At 49.7% G+C, this 16,984-nt stretch overlaps 1 protein-coding gene across 2 annotated transcripts in view; it reads right to left on the bottom strand.

Annotated features, from left to right (window-relative positions):
* bcam (basal cell adhesion molecule (Lutheran blood group)) overlaps positions 1-16,149 on the bottom strand; it is a 36,935-nt gene extending 20,786 nt beyond the window's left edge. The window contains exon 1 of one of the 2 annotated variants that reach the window (XM_029129148.3): positions 15,885-16,149. In XM_029129148.3, coding sequence (XP_028984981.1) covers positions 15,885-15,948 — 64 coding nt within the window. In that variant the 5' untranslated portion in view covers positions 15,949-16,149. The remainder of the gene's footprint in view (positions 1-15,884) is intronic. The other variant, XM_029129149.3, reaches the window with a different exon arrangement.
* Between the last annotated feature and the right edge of the window lie 835 nt (positions 16,150-16,984).

Raw genomic sequence — 16,984 nt, 5'->3', positions numbered from 1 at the left:
CCATTTCCACTACTTCAGCTGACAGCAGTTTCCACTTCAAGCCCTCTCCTAATACCCACATGGGACTGCACAAGAGGGCTGGAATATGGAGAAAATGGTGGAACAAATGGATATCCACTCTCACTATTAGCCCCCATTATCCGCAAGCGTCATTTCATAACTAGCGGCTGACGAGGATTCTGTGCATCTGCCCGTGCCCCTGTTGTGCGTTTAGATGTGGGCCAGGGCCTGAGCTGGGACACACGCTTCGGCGTGGACCGCTCAGGAACCAGAGAGAATTACCCTTCTTTGTGCCCAGGCCGAAATACGAGCGAGGCTGCTGAATAGAAGGGGCCTTACAGGGGGCGAGGGCACTCCTTAGGGGGCCAGGCAGCCGGGCGTGACAAGCCGGTACCGCTGTAATGAGATAACAGGCCACTGGAGTACGCGCCGATTCATTCCTCCTTTCTTTCCTTTCTCTGCGTCCCTTATCCTTCTGCCGTTTTCTTATCCGTCCTTTGCTCTATTTTTTAAAAAGCAGGCCATCGTGCTCAGTAGGCTGGTAAAGCCCGAGTGTCAGACACAGATAGAGGGATATTGAGGAATTGGTAAGCACCCTGTCAGGGAGATAGGGCGAAGCCGAAAGAAAAGGCCACAGCAGAGCAGAAACCGGCTTGGAACAGGGCTGCGTGTGAAAACACATTCAAGTTCATGTTCACGTGGAAGTCAAACATGACCGGTGTGGGGAAAAAATGGCCCACTTAAATAGAGGACGCGTAATCAAGACTTGCTTGTATACAGTATGGGTCACCGCCTGCAGACAGGCCGGGCAGCGCCAGCCTTCACTCCTCAGCCTTCAGAGAATGAACCAGCACCTGCTCTGCAGCCCTCCCTCCTTGGACAAACAGTCTTATGCCGTGTTGACAGTGGCAACACGCTGGGAGGTTGAGAGATACAGGACATCCCAGCTAAAAGGTAAACACATTCCTTGTGTGGTAGGTATACATGACTTTTAACCCAGCAAACTACCCTCAACAAAAGCCTCACCACGTGGGTTTTTTGCTTTCTATAAGCAGGACTGAGTCACTCCCACCACCTTAGTCCACACGTCCCCCTACTGCCAAGGACTAAAATCAGTGTTTTCTTATCATGTTTGTTAAATTTATAGATGACATAGTGGAACAATCTATACTGTGATTTCATCTGAACGACATCAGCCGTCTGGTCGCCCGTGCTATCATCACTTTCTGTCCCAAAACAGTGTATAAGCCGTGGATTTAGAACGGTCTGTCTAGCCCTAAATCTGCAGACGCCTCCCTGGCATACCACACACACACACACACACACACACACACACACACACACACACACACACACACACACACACACACAGACACACACAGAGACACACACACACACACACACACACACACACACACACACACACACACACACACACACACACACACACACCCTTTTGATGCCCCACCTCCCAGCCTCCATCCCTTCTCCGTTGCTTTCTGTCTTTTTGCCTATTATGGCGGATTAACTTATAATGCTTGGATGAACTTCAGTAACAGGGGGGTACAAAGTCACACATCAGCATCACACACCCACACACACAGTTGCTGGCTGGCAGATATGGTCACAAGCCCACTGGCACAGACACATGGAGCCTTCTGGAGAACAGTGAGACAGCCCCCCCCCCACACACACACACGTTTACATGCGAGAACCAGACTCCCATGTTAAAACAGAGTGAAAGGTACTGAATCCAAACCAAAGCTGCCATTAATCTCCCCTGATCCCTTAGAGATAGAATAATTCTGAGTTAATTACTATTCTCCTCGCATTCCTCTTTTTCTCCTGCTTGATTTCTAAATCCACTAAACTCCCCGTTTCCCCCAATAAGGCAAACATTTCAATGTACTGTAGCTCTCTCTTTGTCTCCTCTTCCAAATTATTTGTTTTCCTCCCGCCTTCGCAGACTCTTCTGCACATAGTCTCGTAGTAGAAAGACAAGTAAATATGGTTATGAACCTCTCTTTAACACACACACACACACACACACACACACACACACACACACACACACACACACACACACACACACACACACACACACACACACACACACACACACACACACACACACACACACACACACACACACACACACGCCTTGGCAGCAGCAGCTGACCGAGTGTCTGGCATTGAGGCTGTGTCTTTCTGGTTGGAGTTTGGAACCACAGTGAGTTTAATTAGAGTGGAGAGAGACCACATGGCTGACTGGCTGTTGTGAGTCTGACTGAGAGGCCGCTAACAATTGCACTGTGACAGGTTAGCTGTAAGGAGAAATATACAAATATACCCACCGCTGTGCACACAAGCAATGCATTTACAGGCACAGATTCAAGCTTCCTCAAATACCTTTCTTCTTATACATAACCCATTATAGGTTAAAAGCCTTAGTCACAATGACTCTGATCTGATGTGCGTCACGGTATTTTGTCGCATCCGGAGCTTGCATTTTAACAGGAGCAACACAAAGATTGCATTCCCCTCGTATGCATACGTAGCTTCTATTTCCTGCACCTACACTCCAAGACAGACCAGCAGATAAGCTGGAGACAAGCAGATAGTAAGGGGCTCAGGCTCCATACATGGGTAAGGCACGTAGACAGAAGACAGCCACGGCATGCACGCATGTACGTGCACACCCACGAGCGCATTTCAAAAGTCATTTAGCATATTGACAGAGAAAGCGTGTGTGTGATAACCAGCATGGAGATCAGTATGCAGACGTATTTTAATGCAAACCCTGAGGAGCAGGAGCCTCAAGTGCACACAAACCAACATTTGTGTTAACCAGCTCCTGTCTGTCTTTCAGCATTCCTGGCTAATCTGCAACATAATGGCACACCTGTCTTCTCCCATTCCCCATTACCTCCACAGACATGAAGGGGGAGCCGCGGGAGGTACGGAGGGGGGGTTAACATATTTATGCACAAACAGCTGATCCATTCTCAGTTTTAATTTTCTCTTTCTGTCCATCTACCTTCAACCCTCCCTTCTCTTCATCTGTTTCAATTTGGGGGCTTTCTTTGGCTTCAGGGGGGCTGTGTGTTACCACGGTAACAGACATAGGTTATTGTCATAGCTAGACATGTTATATTGTTGAAAATGGGCAGAACGGAGGACAAGAGCTTTTTTTTTTTCCCAAGGGCAGGGGCAGGTCAGAGATTGGAACAGTACAGGCCAGGGGGTGAATAACTAACGCAGTGGGCAGGCAGGGTAGATAGGTGGGTCACATTATTATTGATTGCCTGACATTATGTGGACAGCGGGGGAGTTCGCGGAGTCAGACGAATAAATTGTGGCTTGACATCAAAGTCGGGGTGCTGACACGGAGCCTGCAGGCGACAGGAGTTGCCCAAGGCTGGATCAGATGCTACACGTAGCGACGCATGGGGCACAGAAACAAACACGAGAGCAGAGCGCCGTTCACCCGCGACAGTCCCTTTAGCTTGTTAGGCGTTAGAGAGTTTGAAAATGACAATGAACCTTTTTTTAAGCCCAAGATCGGCCATTTTCCAGACAGCAGAATTTCGTACTCATTTACACATCAAGGCTCACTAGAGATTTTTAGAAGGTGCATTATTTCAGTTCTCATAAAATTTCAGTCTGCTACCCAGAACATTTTTCACACTCATTAATGCCTCATTAGATTATTATTCATAGCTTGGATGGTGATGTGATTAGAATAGAAATTGGAAGCAACAGACGAAATAATTAGGGAAATGAAGGTGAGGTTTAAATATTCAACATTCAGCCTCACATTGATTGATTCCAGGGACGCTCGTTAAGTGACTCAGCAAAGCAAAACAGAAAATGCAACTGACAGGACGACAAAATCACCTGAGAAGATAAGTACTGGGCTGTCTGATGCATCATATTAAACATCCTGAATCCTGATAGGGCCTCACGCGGTGCACGCCTGTCATCTGTGGGCATCGGGTCTAACACACAGGGCGGCATTTGTCATTGTCTGCTAAGTGAGTGGCCGCCCTGTCTAGATGGCTATCATCTAAGCTGACAAAGGTCTGGCGATAACATCTGGAATGTGTGAAACCTGAGAGACAAAACAACACGTCTCAACCTGCACCTTTGAGAGATTAAAGATAGAGAGTGTGGAGCTGAAGAGGACACTCTGGCCAGAATGGGGGAGCGGTGGTGGTGGCGCTCCAGTGTCCATACGCGGGGTCACATGCTGAGGCGCGGGTTTGCTGGCTTCCTATTGGATCTCGTACCAGATGGGCCTCTGACCCCATGGGTTATGCTTCCCACACACAGTCAAACATCAATCATCCATCCTAATTTAAATAAAAGCACATTTACATTTTTGTGAGGTCCGTCTTTCTCGCTGACATTTCATCAATACTGCGCCGCCCCCTTCATTTTACACCTTGTTCTCCTAACAACTACTTAACACCAACAACAGGCCAAGTTAACGCATGAGTGATGTATTAGGTTCATGAAAGTCATTTATATAAAAAGACCTGGTGTCCTTATGCAACCATTCTTTAATATGAACCAGGTTTCTTGTGCAAGCATGCAAGTCAAGGGTCACAACGGACTACAACAGAATTATAGTCCAACAACAAAGGAGTAGTAGTAGTACCAAGTAGAAGGAGCCTAACAAGAAGAGGCTGGTCATGGGATGAGAAGGGAAAAGCCAGGCAAAGCCGGTTTGGCAAACTGGCATGAAGACACAATGCTAATCACCAGCATAGAAGGATCAAAGGCAAATGAAGCACAAGAGGGGAGTGTGTCAGGATGTCCCTGTATCGCTTTAATCAGGACCGCTGCATACCTCAGAGGCAGCGAGGACGGTGAGTGATTTGTTCCCCTCAATTATTAGAGCGTTTCCTGGAGAAAGAGCTCCTTCCCTAAAAGTTGGGAACCACTAGCATTAACTGTCTGAGCATACCAAACTAGTATTTTATACGTTTTCTCACTTTAAGGTTTAAAAATGCAGTTAAACATTGTTCAGTTAGTGCCTAAGAAGCCTGGTTCCTGTCCAAAGAGATGAATCTTGTTGTAGGTGTTTACAGGAACAGATGGTCCAGGTGGGCGTTTGCAAGTGCCGGCGGTTTAGGGTAATGAAAGAAATAAAACATCATATGGTGGGAAGCTGTGCAGGATGGTTGTGTGCGTTTAGGTTCATTTGTGTGTGACGACGAGGCTTCTCAAAGTACACCGGGACAGCGATGATTAACCATCAGCCCCTCCGCTACCCAGGCAAAACCTCCTCCATCTCCAAGCATTTTGTAATAATGTAGAGCCGTTACTGCACATGAAGACGGGGAGAGGCAGTGAGGGGGAGAGCACGGGTGGGTGGTTTAGGGAGGAGGGAAGGAAGCTGGAGACGACTGCGAGCACGCGAGAGAGAAGGTACGACGTCGCCTACTGGGGTTCTCTGCGTTTAGTCACTTTTGATGGGGAGATGAGAAGAGACCTCACGAAAATGAAATAAAGAAAAATCAAAGGGATGAGATGAAATTTTATCCATCCTGCGCTGGTGGACATGTGATCTCAGAACTATATTCAGCTGCCAGCCTGTGCGTTTCATTACAGTGGGGGAGGTGGAGAACGAAGGAAGCCCGATGGAGATAAAAGCAGACATGACACTACTGAACTTGTTTCAATTAGAAGAACTCAAAAGTGCTGGTGCTCCATGGCTGGACCTCCCAGGAGCATCATTCATCTATTATTCATCACGCTATCTCCCAAATCATGGAATGTTTTGCACCAACTGGCATGTATGGCATGAGTATGAGTAAGCTTTTAAAATTACATGCCCACAATTTTGATCTTTGATCGTTGTGAGTCACCACTGTGAGCTTTTCCACAGACATTGTTCTCGTGCCTAATGTCAAGGTATGAATTACGCACATTCTGTGGTTGGGCTGAGCTGCTTTAGGCAAATATTGATATCTCGGGCTTGAGAGGGGGGTTGCATGGAGGCAGCCAAAAGCGTGTCCGTGCAGGTATATGGCAGGATGGAGTCAACGGAAGGAGGTGGAAAAGAAGGAATTGGGTGTTTGGGGGAGAAGAGCTGTCAAATCCTGGAAGAGCTGAGAAGTACTAAAGAAGTGTGAGCTGAGGAATGTGGAAGCAAAGTAATCCAAGCTGACGTGCAGGAGAACTGGAAGCTGTCTATCACCAGCAGAGCTCCAGAATGCTCCATGACTTCAGCCCTCCATCTCGGTGCAGATATGTAGCTCGGGGGCAGAAAGGCAGCGCTGCAGCTCCATAATGAGCTGCGAACCCGAGGCTGAGGTGGCATGCGAGGCAGGGAGGCGCTCGGAGGTGGCGCTCGGCTTCGGCGTCACCCGTCCAAGGCAGATGGGCTCAAAAGGTTTGGGTGCAATGTGTTCTCCTGATTAAAGAGGCGTCGCGTGCTTTTAGCACAGTGGCATCCACACGCTCCCCACTCGACGTCTCATTAATTCACACAAACGGGCTCAGAGGTTCAGTGCATTTTGCTCCAAAAGGTTCAACAATAATGCAACCAACTTATGTCCATGAAGCGCAGGTCTAGGAAACGCACAGTTACTGGCATTACTTAACATGCCTCCTGCAAAACAAACTCCCCCACATTTGACAACAGCAGCTGTATTTATCCGATAATTCATTCCAGTTTGGATTGTACTCCGCTAACGCCGGCTGCAGCAGCAACAATAAGCACGAGTCAGTGTAACTCGCTCATACGGTCCATGGACAGACCTGTGGACCGCATGTGGTCAAGCTGATATGGAGGCTTGTTTCCACAGTCCACATGCACCCGGCCAATCATTTGGATATTCTCTGGTGTTTGTTCTGGAGGCTTTGGCTGCCCTCTGTGAGTCAACTGACTGATAATCCACTGCAGGGCTCCCTCCGACCAGAGCCGAGTGGGAACAGGGAGAGAACAACAGGAGAGAAAGGAGCCAGAGACAGAAATCTGAGCCTGGCGTTGGGTAGTAAGAGCAGCAGTGAGAGTGGAAACCAAGACAAGAAAGGAACTGGAGGATGATCAAAGTGTCAAAGTTATGAAACAGTGATGAGGCATTGACATCACGCTAGAGGACACAGGGAAAGAGATGCAGACGGTTTGGTAGAGAAGTTAACACTTGAAATGTAATATCAAAACCAGCCCATCCTCAGTCTGTCCTCGTCCCTGCCAACATTTCCTTCGCTATCCTGCCCCTGGGAGACGCAAACAAAAGAAGACGGCGACGGAGAGAAGCACAGTGTTGTGAGCCAAGGAGAAAGTGAGCCATGAAGGACAAGAAGTCCTGTCCTGATCCTTGGATACTCCCAACGCGAGGGAGTAGGGAACAGGTGGGTCTCACCAGGAACACAAGTATGCCATTGTTTGTGTAGGCGAACCAGTGTGCTACCAGTGAAACCAAGGTCCACGCTGCCTCAAACCGCTCCTAGCGTTTAGCATTCCCCACCCAGTGTGGCTGTAGCGTTAGCATTAGCTTAGGCTGCCTGTAGCACACTGTGCCGTGCCGACGCTGGGCCCCGGTGGTCGCTGCTCTGAACCGTTGCACCGAGCGGCCTCCGCCCGGCGCCACGGCCGACGCGCACAGAAACAGATGGGGCGAGGCAGGGCGTGTTGGTGTGGGTGAGGGGCCACAGTTATGCCGTGGTGGAGCTTTTGGCTAGCTGCACCTTGCTCGCTCCCATGCCAGGAAAGCAGGCTCTGACGCTGACAGGCTGGATCACATATCACCAGCTGGCGAGCCGGCAGTCCCCACCGCGGTGACAGAGTATGGCTCAAAGTGAGGAGGGAGAGAGATGAGCTCACGTTAAAAGAATGAGCGGGATAATCTGAGAAGGTCGTGTTACATGTATCCAAAGGAAACTAGAGATTAAAACCCCCCTTTGGTCAAATTATTGAATTGTCGACCTCATGTTGACATAAAAGGACTGAGAACTAAGCATGGAGAGAGTGTAATCAGAGGGGGCAGGGATGAAGCTCTGCCGTGACTGTGGGGGGGGGGGGGGGGGGGGGGGGGGGGGGGGGGGGGGGGGGGGGGGGGCAGTGCACTGGTGGGCTCCCACCACCGTCCCATCACCAGCTGGTACCACCACTGGTGGGGGATTTGACTCACACGGCGAACACACACACACGCCCCTATTTATAACCTCACTTAAGTCTGGATCCCAGTTCACGTACAGGTTGCTGTGACGTTCACATGCTCCGGGTGACGGCCGCCCACACACACAGCTGCCAACTCCTCTTTGTCACATGCACACACGCGTACTGGAGCGTCGGTTTAGCAGAGAGGTCCAGACGCTCTGTTAAATACCCGGACAGGCCTTCTGACACGGATGGAGGTGTTCACACACACACACACACACACACCCTCGTCCACGCGTGTGCCCTCACAAGCCGCGTACCACAGCTCATCAGACCCTCACTATCACTGCGCCTGAACGCACCGCCCTGCCTTACTCCCTTCACTCCGCACCTCCTCTCCCCTTCCTCTGTGTGTGCACCCAGCCCTGCTATAATACCTGCATTCCAACAGCCTGCAGGAATGTCTTAACAATTTTGCCTTGTTCAGGTGAAGAAAGAAAAAAAGACCTCTATGAAAAATACATTGAAATAGTTCTGCAGTGCGGACTCCCGGCGCTACAGCATGTGCGAATGCGGCACTTTATGACTGGAGATGAACACAGACGAGTGGAAAGCACTTGGCTCTGGTGTTGCCTCCAACACTCGAGGCTAATCTATGAAAATCAAGTCATACTCATATCTGCACAGCGTATAAGAGTCAAGTGCAGTATAGCAGTTGTTACACATATACAGTATAAAAAGTTGATAAGCGCAGGATGCACCACAAGCTGAGCTATGTTGATTCATCATAGATGATCCTTTATTTAAATTTTGTCCTACGTGCTCAATCTTTAGTTCAACTAAACAGACATTTTAAAATGTTATCTTGGGTTTTAGTAAATGGGATGATAATTTTAATGGAGCAAACTAATAATTATTGAGAAGCAGAGGATATAATCATGAGTTGCGACCCCGCCCTAACCCAACACATTATCCAAAGCATATTTGTTGTATTAAACATAATCTTTCTATCATGCGTTTCAGTGTGAGGAAATATTCCAATGACTATAATCATAATGAATTCCAGCCATAAGTGGAGGCAGGATAATTAAAAGCAGTGACATACTGAATGCTCCATCATCCTCCCATCCTCCCTCATCCCTCCCTCTTCCTGTTCCCCTTTGTCGGGCCTTATTATTGAACATGTGTCCTCGCTGCCCCAGCCATTAACCAACCCCACCCTTGCACACACTCCCTTCAATAAACAGGCGAACACACACACACAGAGCTAATTGACTCGGTCCACTTTCATCATTCTCCACAGAGACAGGTCTTGAAGCACATGTGGATGATGCAAGTGGGCAGTGGGATCAAAGAGGTCCCTCCATGCCTGTCCTAGACCTCTCAGCCTGTGTTAGCACTCACACAGCAGCCAGGATAAGCCAAGACTCTATCGTACACAACGTTCACAAGCACTAATCAAACGTACAGTATATTAAGCTTGAATAATTCTTAATTACATTTTGTTTAAAATGTTGCAAAGCAAAATGCTTTCAAGGCAAAATGCAAGAGTTCTAATTGCTTTAGCCCTTAATAACAAGAGGCTAAATGGGTTAGGCTGACTATAAGTCCAACTGTGTGCCTACAGTAACTATCCATCACGTTTGTTGTTCTGCACATGCTCAGACATGTAATCGGGAATCATTTAGTCAGATGGAGTCATAACCCAATTGACTACTATTGATTTTAGATTAAATATTCATATGCAGGGCTTGTACTTTTTCCTGCCCGACTGAATCAGAATGATGCTATGAAACTTGATTCTCCTTGTTTTACTGGAAGACGGGGCACAACTACTGACACTGCAACACAACACACGCATCAGTCTTCGAAACTGGCAATAAAAACAAGCCTGAGAAAAATGAGACTGCCACCCTGTGAAATACGACGCAATAGCTCGATTGCAGCAGCAGCCAGAGACGATCAACTTGCGTCCCACTGTTACACGGCCTGCGACTATTTCTAATGGCACGGACGAAGGCGCAGCAAAACACCCAGTGTTTGTCACCCGAGCATCAGAGCCAATCACTGGTGCTGCTATGAAGCACCTTTGCAAGTACTGATGTGATTGTTTGAGTCAGGCCAGAAGAGCGATGACGTTCCTCTGCCGGGAACGGTCACCAGGGACTCGCGCCAGGCTATTGTAATGATTAGACAACGCACGGTCAGGTGGCAGCTTGTGTTTGGTCACGGTTAGTGGAGGAGAAGGATGTTAGCAATGTCAAGATTAAATAAGAAAGACAGCTGTTCATCTTGCAGAGCTAAAGTAGGGCGTGGTACAAAGACTGACAGGCGAAGTCCTGGGAGAAATTTAACTTGGAGAGAAAAAGAAACTCAATAAAGTTATGAACAGGATGTGACTTGAGGAGAACATTAGCAGTCAGAGCATGGAAACTTTACCCCTTTACTCTTCTCTTTCAAAGTCAAGTTCACACAGGCAGAGAGGAGCGGAGGAAACTTTAGTGCTGTGGTCGTGGTTTCAGAGGGGCTCTGGTAAGCGATACTTCATTAAAACAAAGCCCGGCTCCGTCCTGAGGGGAGCCGCCTGACGCGGAAGCCCTGAAAGCCGACACTGGATGTGTTCACGATGACACAGTGGCCCAGCTCTCAGGTAAAACATGAGCACACATGAAGTCATCCCAAACAGCCAACACACAGAACCAGAACCCCCCCCCCCTTCACTTCCTATCCGCCCCGGAGGATTAATGCTCCTCCTCCTGTCCCCCCGGCCCAGTCAAAGCAATAAGGTCTCATTGTCAAACAGTGACCAGCCTCACAGGAGAGGTTAACCACCGCTGCTTATCCATTAACTAGATTAAAGTCAGGTGGGCTGCGCAGGAATGTCTTCTGACAGATGGACGGGAGAGATTGGACGTGAAAAGCGGTTTCGGAGAGTGGTCCTTGCGGTTTTGCAGCACCGGCCTGAGCAAATTTGCCAGCAGACATAGAGGCGTACACATGTTAACACAGGATGTTCTGTAGCCCAGTGAACTTCAAGTCACCCTCATCTCCCGGTTATCATTCTGTGATACAGATAAGGGAGCACAACTGTCATTTGAGACTTCCTGTCATATTTCTGGGAAGCAAGAATTACTGGTTTCCAGTGCATGTGAGGGAAGAAGAGTAATTCTGCAGAAGGAAACTCTAGATTAAAGGTGCATTCATAGGGTTTGAACGAGTCCTTCCATCGCGCCAGGCGAAACCAGCGATGTAGAAGGACGCGAGGTGATAATGGATCCCACGTCTGTGTGTGAGCAAAGAGGGGGGCGGTGGATTTTTTTTGAAGAAGAAGAAGTGAATTCAACAACTGCTGCTGAAGCAACTGTTGAAGTCTGAACAGCAACAGCTTGCGGGTGTCCCAGAGGACGCTCTGCCAGCCAGCAGTCAGATGGAGGGGTTTAGGGTTGGAGGGGTGACGGGTTAGGATTTCTCCTCCGCTGCCAGGAAAATGATCTCCTTGGCCACAGATGCAGGCTTTTCCACAACACTGCTCATTCCTAATTGGTATTCCTCAATCCTGACGTCCCGCGCCTGTCTGATCCCCACCCGCTGCTGCTGCCGTCCCCTGCCTTTATCGCCTTTGTTCACGCTCGCCCGGCTCGCACGCTGTTTGACTGATCAAAACAGCTGGACAGGGCACAAGGCACGTACTGTAGGAGCTCTGCTGTGTGGCAGAACCGGAGCATGTGGGCCATTACGCTTCTGACACAGATTTGTGCAGCGCATGGCTTCGCCGGGCTCAAGCCAATCCTGCTGCTTAGTCTACTCTTATAACAAACACGGGGAACGGGAGGCACTTACATCTTGCTACAGCGCTCTCATGCTAAATGGATTGGGAGCACTTACCCTTGTCTCCTGAATAAGCTTTGTGAATTTTCAATTTCGCTGCAGCCCTGAATCGCTCCAAACAACCCCCTCCATCCACTACTGCTACCACCACACACACACACACACACACACACACACACACACACACACACACACACACACACACACACACACACACACACACACACACACACACACACACACACACACACACACACACACACGAAGTGGCAAGGACACGCATGCAGACACATGGAATCTCTTGTCAAGGCTGAATTACCCATCACCACCATCACCCCTGAGACAGGAACAATAAGAATATGCAGTGCCAACACAATAGCTGGCTGTAATAACCCCACATCCCATTCTTTCCTCTCTGCTTCCTCCATTTCCTCCCCACAACTTTGAAAAAGCATCGGGTTGAACCAAAACAACTTCCAAACAGGTTCTTTGACACCTCTATTCTTAATAGTGACAGATAGAATATACTTCGAATAAAGATTCACAGTGAGCGACTCAGACTCGCTGGTTTGTGTGCTTTGGACAATGGAAAGCGGTGGAAATGCCAAGCGAGGGAGGACGGTGAATCTTGTTTTTAAATCATTAATAGTGGCCATGAATCTGCGGTGGAAGAGGTCCAGGGATGGGCGTAAAAGCAAACAGAACCCACTCCCACTGAAGCCCAGCAGGCGCTTCCTGGTCACATGCAGGGTCATTAACTGAGCCGAGCAACGCAGGCGAAGACCACAGGGTCAATCACAGAGCGCACAAAACACACACAAACACCGCTGATCATCCACCGACCTGCTCCAGCACAACACGAACAGGCAGAACGTCAGGTAAACAGAGGGCAGACGGACACAGAGATGAGGAGGGGAGAAGGTGAGTCTGTCGACAGAGCTAATCTGGAGAAATGCGCCTTTGTTGCATGAAAACCTTTGTGAATGTGCGCGCGCGTCTAATCGCAGCTTTGTCTGAAGCTCCTGTGGGAACACGAGGATGGAAAAACAAGGGGATCAACGTTTCCATCTCCTCCGTGAACTGAATCGTTCTCGCCAACTGACTCCAGAGCAGGATTAAGCACGTGCAGACGCCCGCCTGCCTCAAACTGCCGGGAATGAGTGAGGATGTGAACAGCTGATGAGCCTGAAGTCCGGTGACCAGTGGCTTCAACTGGACTGTGCCCTTTATGCTTCTGGTCCCAGTCCAACCACAACAATGCAGCCCGACTACAACGCCGCTCCTGGATGACGCGATGGAAGACGCGCCGCCTGTGTTTGTTTGTGGCTCCGACGAGCTCCGAGGAGACGAAGCCCCTCTTCTCCGGCAGCCTGAGGTGACGGCAACAGAGCGAGCTCCAACGCGTCCGGAGGAATGCAGCGTCCTCGCTTACTGTCACACACACCTACACCAACGCACGGCCAGAACCAGTAATCACGAGCCCACTCCCCTACGGGCCTGAATGACAGAGGGGCAAACGTAGACTTGCCTTCAGGAAGATGCCTCCATCAATCTGTCATTCACCGCAGCCACAGCTTTACATGCGCGCGTCCACATCTGCAGTTTTTTAGTGTTTCTGCAGAAGAAGACGTAAAACAAGCACTAAATCCAAATGCTGCGGGGCAGCTGTAGCAGAGGTCCCCTGGCTTTTATCTCCTCCTGGCTAAACGGCTCTTTTTCTGGCCTAATACCATAATAATTGCACATAGCTGCAGGGGGTGCACTTTGGATTCCGCGCCGGCAGGAGGGACAGAAATTAAAAGTGAGGAAATGACTGTGGGGGTTAACGCGGCGGCGGACAAAGGGGCCGACGCTGCATATTAGCGGCTAACACCTTGAACTCAGGTGATGCTTGTCACGGCGATTCTTTCCACCTGCTCCTGATCACTTTTGGAGTTTCCACAGTTTGTCTCAAACTCCTCCAAGCATTCGATTCTGTAGCCGCGGTCGGTCTGAGCGAGTGGAGTTATTGCTTCGGTAAACAACCCCACCAACAGAATGCATTTAAAAGTTAGGATAAATTTCCTTCATCGACTTTCTGATTTGAGACGCTGCAACGTGCATTATTAAAACGCCCAGCGTCAGTTCGCTGATTCATTGTTGACTCTTGGGCTGTGATGGAAAAGCTAATGCACGCTCAGGCGTCTAGAACCGGAGCCTTTTACCAACATGTCTGAGTGGGCGGGTCAAAAGGCCAGCACAACCCTGGGCACCGGCATGCCGAGCTGCCGGGAGCCCCTCCGGTTGCCATCACAACATGCGTGCATGTCATAACTGCATGCATGCATGCATACAAACAACACGCATGCGCAGACGCAGACGCATGCAGGCGAGAACGCGCATGTGGGGGTCACGCTGGTTCTATTTCCTGCACCTTTACGCTTGACACTAATAGAACGGGAAGTTGCGCGCGTGTGACCAGTTATTGTGAGAATGTGGGTCTGTGTGACAGAATCCCACTGAGAGCTAACAAGAGCTACTATTTTTAGACAGAAATATGCTCGAGAGACACAGCGAGGGGGAGAAAGCAGGAACGGCTGCAGAAAAGGACTTTTCGGAAAAGTTTTTCTCTGAGGAAACCAACCGACTTCAGCGCGGGGAGGGAGCTCAGCACCTGGAGGCAGAGCCTTGAATCAGTGCAGTACAGCTGTACCCAGATCTGTGATCCGGCGTGCGTCTATCAGTTACAGGGCACTTTTAAGGCAGGCGCTTGTTAAAAGGCTCCGTGAAGGGAGGCAAGGCAGCAAAGCTCCGCGAGGCCAGAGGCGGCTGTAAAGTTCTGGAAAAAAAAAACAACCAGGTGAACTCAGATCCAATAGCAACAAAGTGGGTCAGACCTGCTACGATGCAACCGGGACAGGACAGGTGGGGGTCGCCAGCATCTCGGCCCCGCCCTGCAGCTCGTCCTGCTCAAATCCAGCAGAGCACAACTGCACATGCCCAGAATCAGAAAGAACTCTGCACGAAGTGTGTTTGACCGCGAGACAGCAACAATGAAACGAACGTTAACGTCACTGAGGTAAAAATAAAAGCAGATCATGATCTCATCCGCTCAGTGTCCAGTGGACTGAGAACCGAGGCGTCAAAGCCTCAAGTTCATATTAAACTTGTAGAGTGCGAGTTTCCTCACTTTGATTAATAACCTGCGCACTTGACAAAAAATCATTCAAGGCCACGTCAAAGTGCATCTAACGAACTCCGTCCGTCCGGCGGTACCTATCGACCTGTGGTTGCGGCGCACAGCCAACGGAGGAGCGTGGGTCCCGCGGACCGGACATCAAAGCGCCACCGCAGTGAATCTACAATAAAGCCGACCCACTAATAATAACTCAAATAAGTAAAAGTGATACTTCACAGCACACTGCGTTTCATTGTGGCAGTTCGGGCTTTTGTTCTGGCCGCAGCACAGAGAAGGGCTGCTTTGGGTCGGTACCGGTGCGCGGGGCTGAGCGGCGGGTTGTTGCGGTGCTGCGCGTGCAGTGCCCTCTAGCAAGGCGCGAGTGGCCTTCGGTGACCGTTCACCCCAAAAACCCCCGTCCACAGTGGGGAGCGCTACCTGTCGGCCCACGCGCTTCACCTCCACCCGTTAAGCTCCTGTTGAAACGGGCGCGCGCAGATGTCGCGAAAACACTACTTTTCCACCTGCCGCCGCGTTTGGACTCGCAACGCGCAACCGGTACCAGGTTTCTGATGGAGAGAAAACCCCACGTAGCGCCACCAAGGGCAAGTTAACGGGGCGACGTCGGCGTGTAACGCGAGGGTCGCAGCCTGGAAGTTGTGAGTCCGTGAAAAGGCAAAGTAAAAACCTGTAGCGGCGAACTCGAGAACGCGACGCGGTCCCGTGAGCGCGACTAACGCAGCGGGCACTCATCGAAACGTAGCGGAAGGAGTCAAACACACTTACCCCGCAACGCCCCGAGAAGCAAGGTGCACAAAAGCGACGTGCGTCCGAAAGCCTTCCCGTCCATGGCCGCGCTTCGAACTTTTCTCAAGGAGAAGTATTCACTTTGTTTTGGGAGGTTTGTAAGTGTTGAGACCTGGCAGCCAGGCGTCTTCTACTTCTCTCACTGCTCCTAATCTCTACCCCGCTCTCTCTCTCTCTCTCTCTCTCTCTCGCTCTGCAAAAGGAGTGCCTCTCTCCCTGACGCGCGCGCACGCATACGCACACACATCCACAGAAATGTGATGCTGCTGGCAGTCTTCTTGGTTGATATATTTGCACAAAAGGTGACCCCCCCCTCCCCGCTGCCAATAGCCTACACCCCCTCCTCCCCCTCTCTCTCTCCCTCCCTCTCTCTCCTCCCCACTTGCAGTGAAAAGACCAGCTTGACTAATCGTGGAGTAGGTCTACTGGGGCCCGCAGGATTTCTTTAAAGAAACTTAAAAGTGATTTTATCATGAGGCTCTGACTCACTGCAGCAGCAAAACACACACGCACGCTCTCTGAATAAAACAAAGTTGTATCAGGGCGATGAGCACATTTGAGAGCAGCAGACTCCAGATCCGTATATGAAGCCAAGATTACACTATAATAATATATAGAATACACTATAGTTAATGCACCATTCTGTCCCAGGTAGCATTTATATTATTATAAACCTTTTTAATTACGCTAACAACCTATGTATTAATTTTACTGAACAACATCAGGAGCCGAGCACTAACACACGGGGCAGCAGGGGAAGACTTATTTGCTCCCACTACAGCTGAGAGCCAGTAAATAAATCTGGCAGCTCGCTAATGATTCTTCAGGGGTCCTGATCCGACCCAAAAGCTAGTTAGCCTGAATCCCGGACAAACACCGTTGCTCAGGTTAAAGCCTCTTCCACTGGTCGTCCGTCTCAGAGCCACCTGAGGCCGTTTCATGGGAGTGGGTAAAGATGTCAGTCACCGACAGACATGCCATTCATTCCTAGACACGTAATCCCTCCACGGTCTGTTTGGGTATTTACAGTACTGATATGTAGTTATTACGGGGGATAAGTAGCTTATTTACAATGCTAT

The sequence above is a fragment of the Betta splendens genome, chromosome 16 (genome assembly GCF_900634795.4).
Source record: "Betta splendens chromosome 16, fBetSpl5.4, whole genome shotgun sequence".
NCBI classification, from domain to species: Eukaryota; Metazoa; Chordata; class Actinopteri; order Anabantiformes; family Osphronemidae; genus Betta; species Betta splendens.
This window is presented reverse-complemented; position numbering and strand designations above follow the sequence as displayed.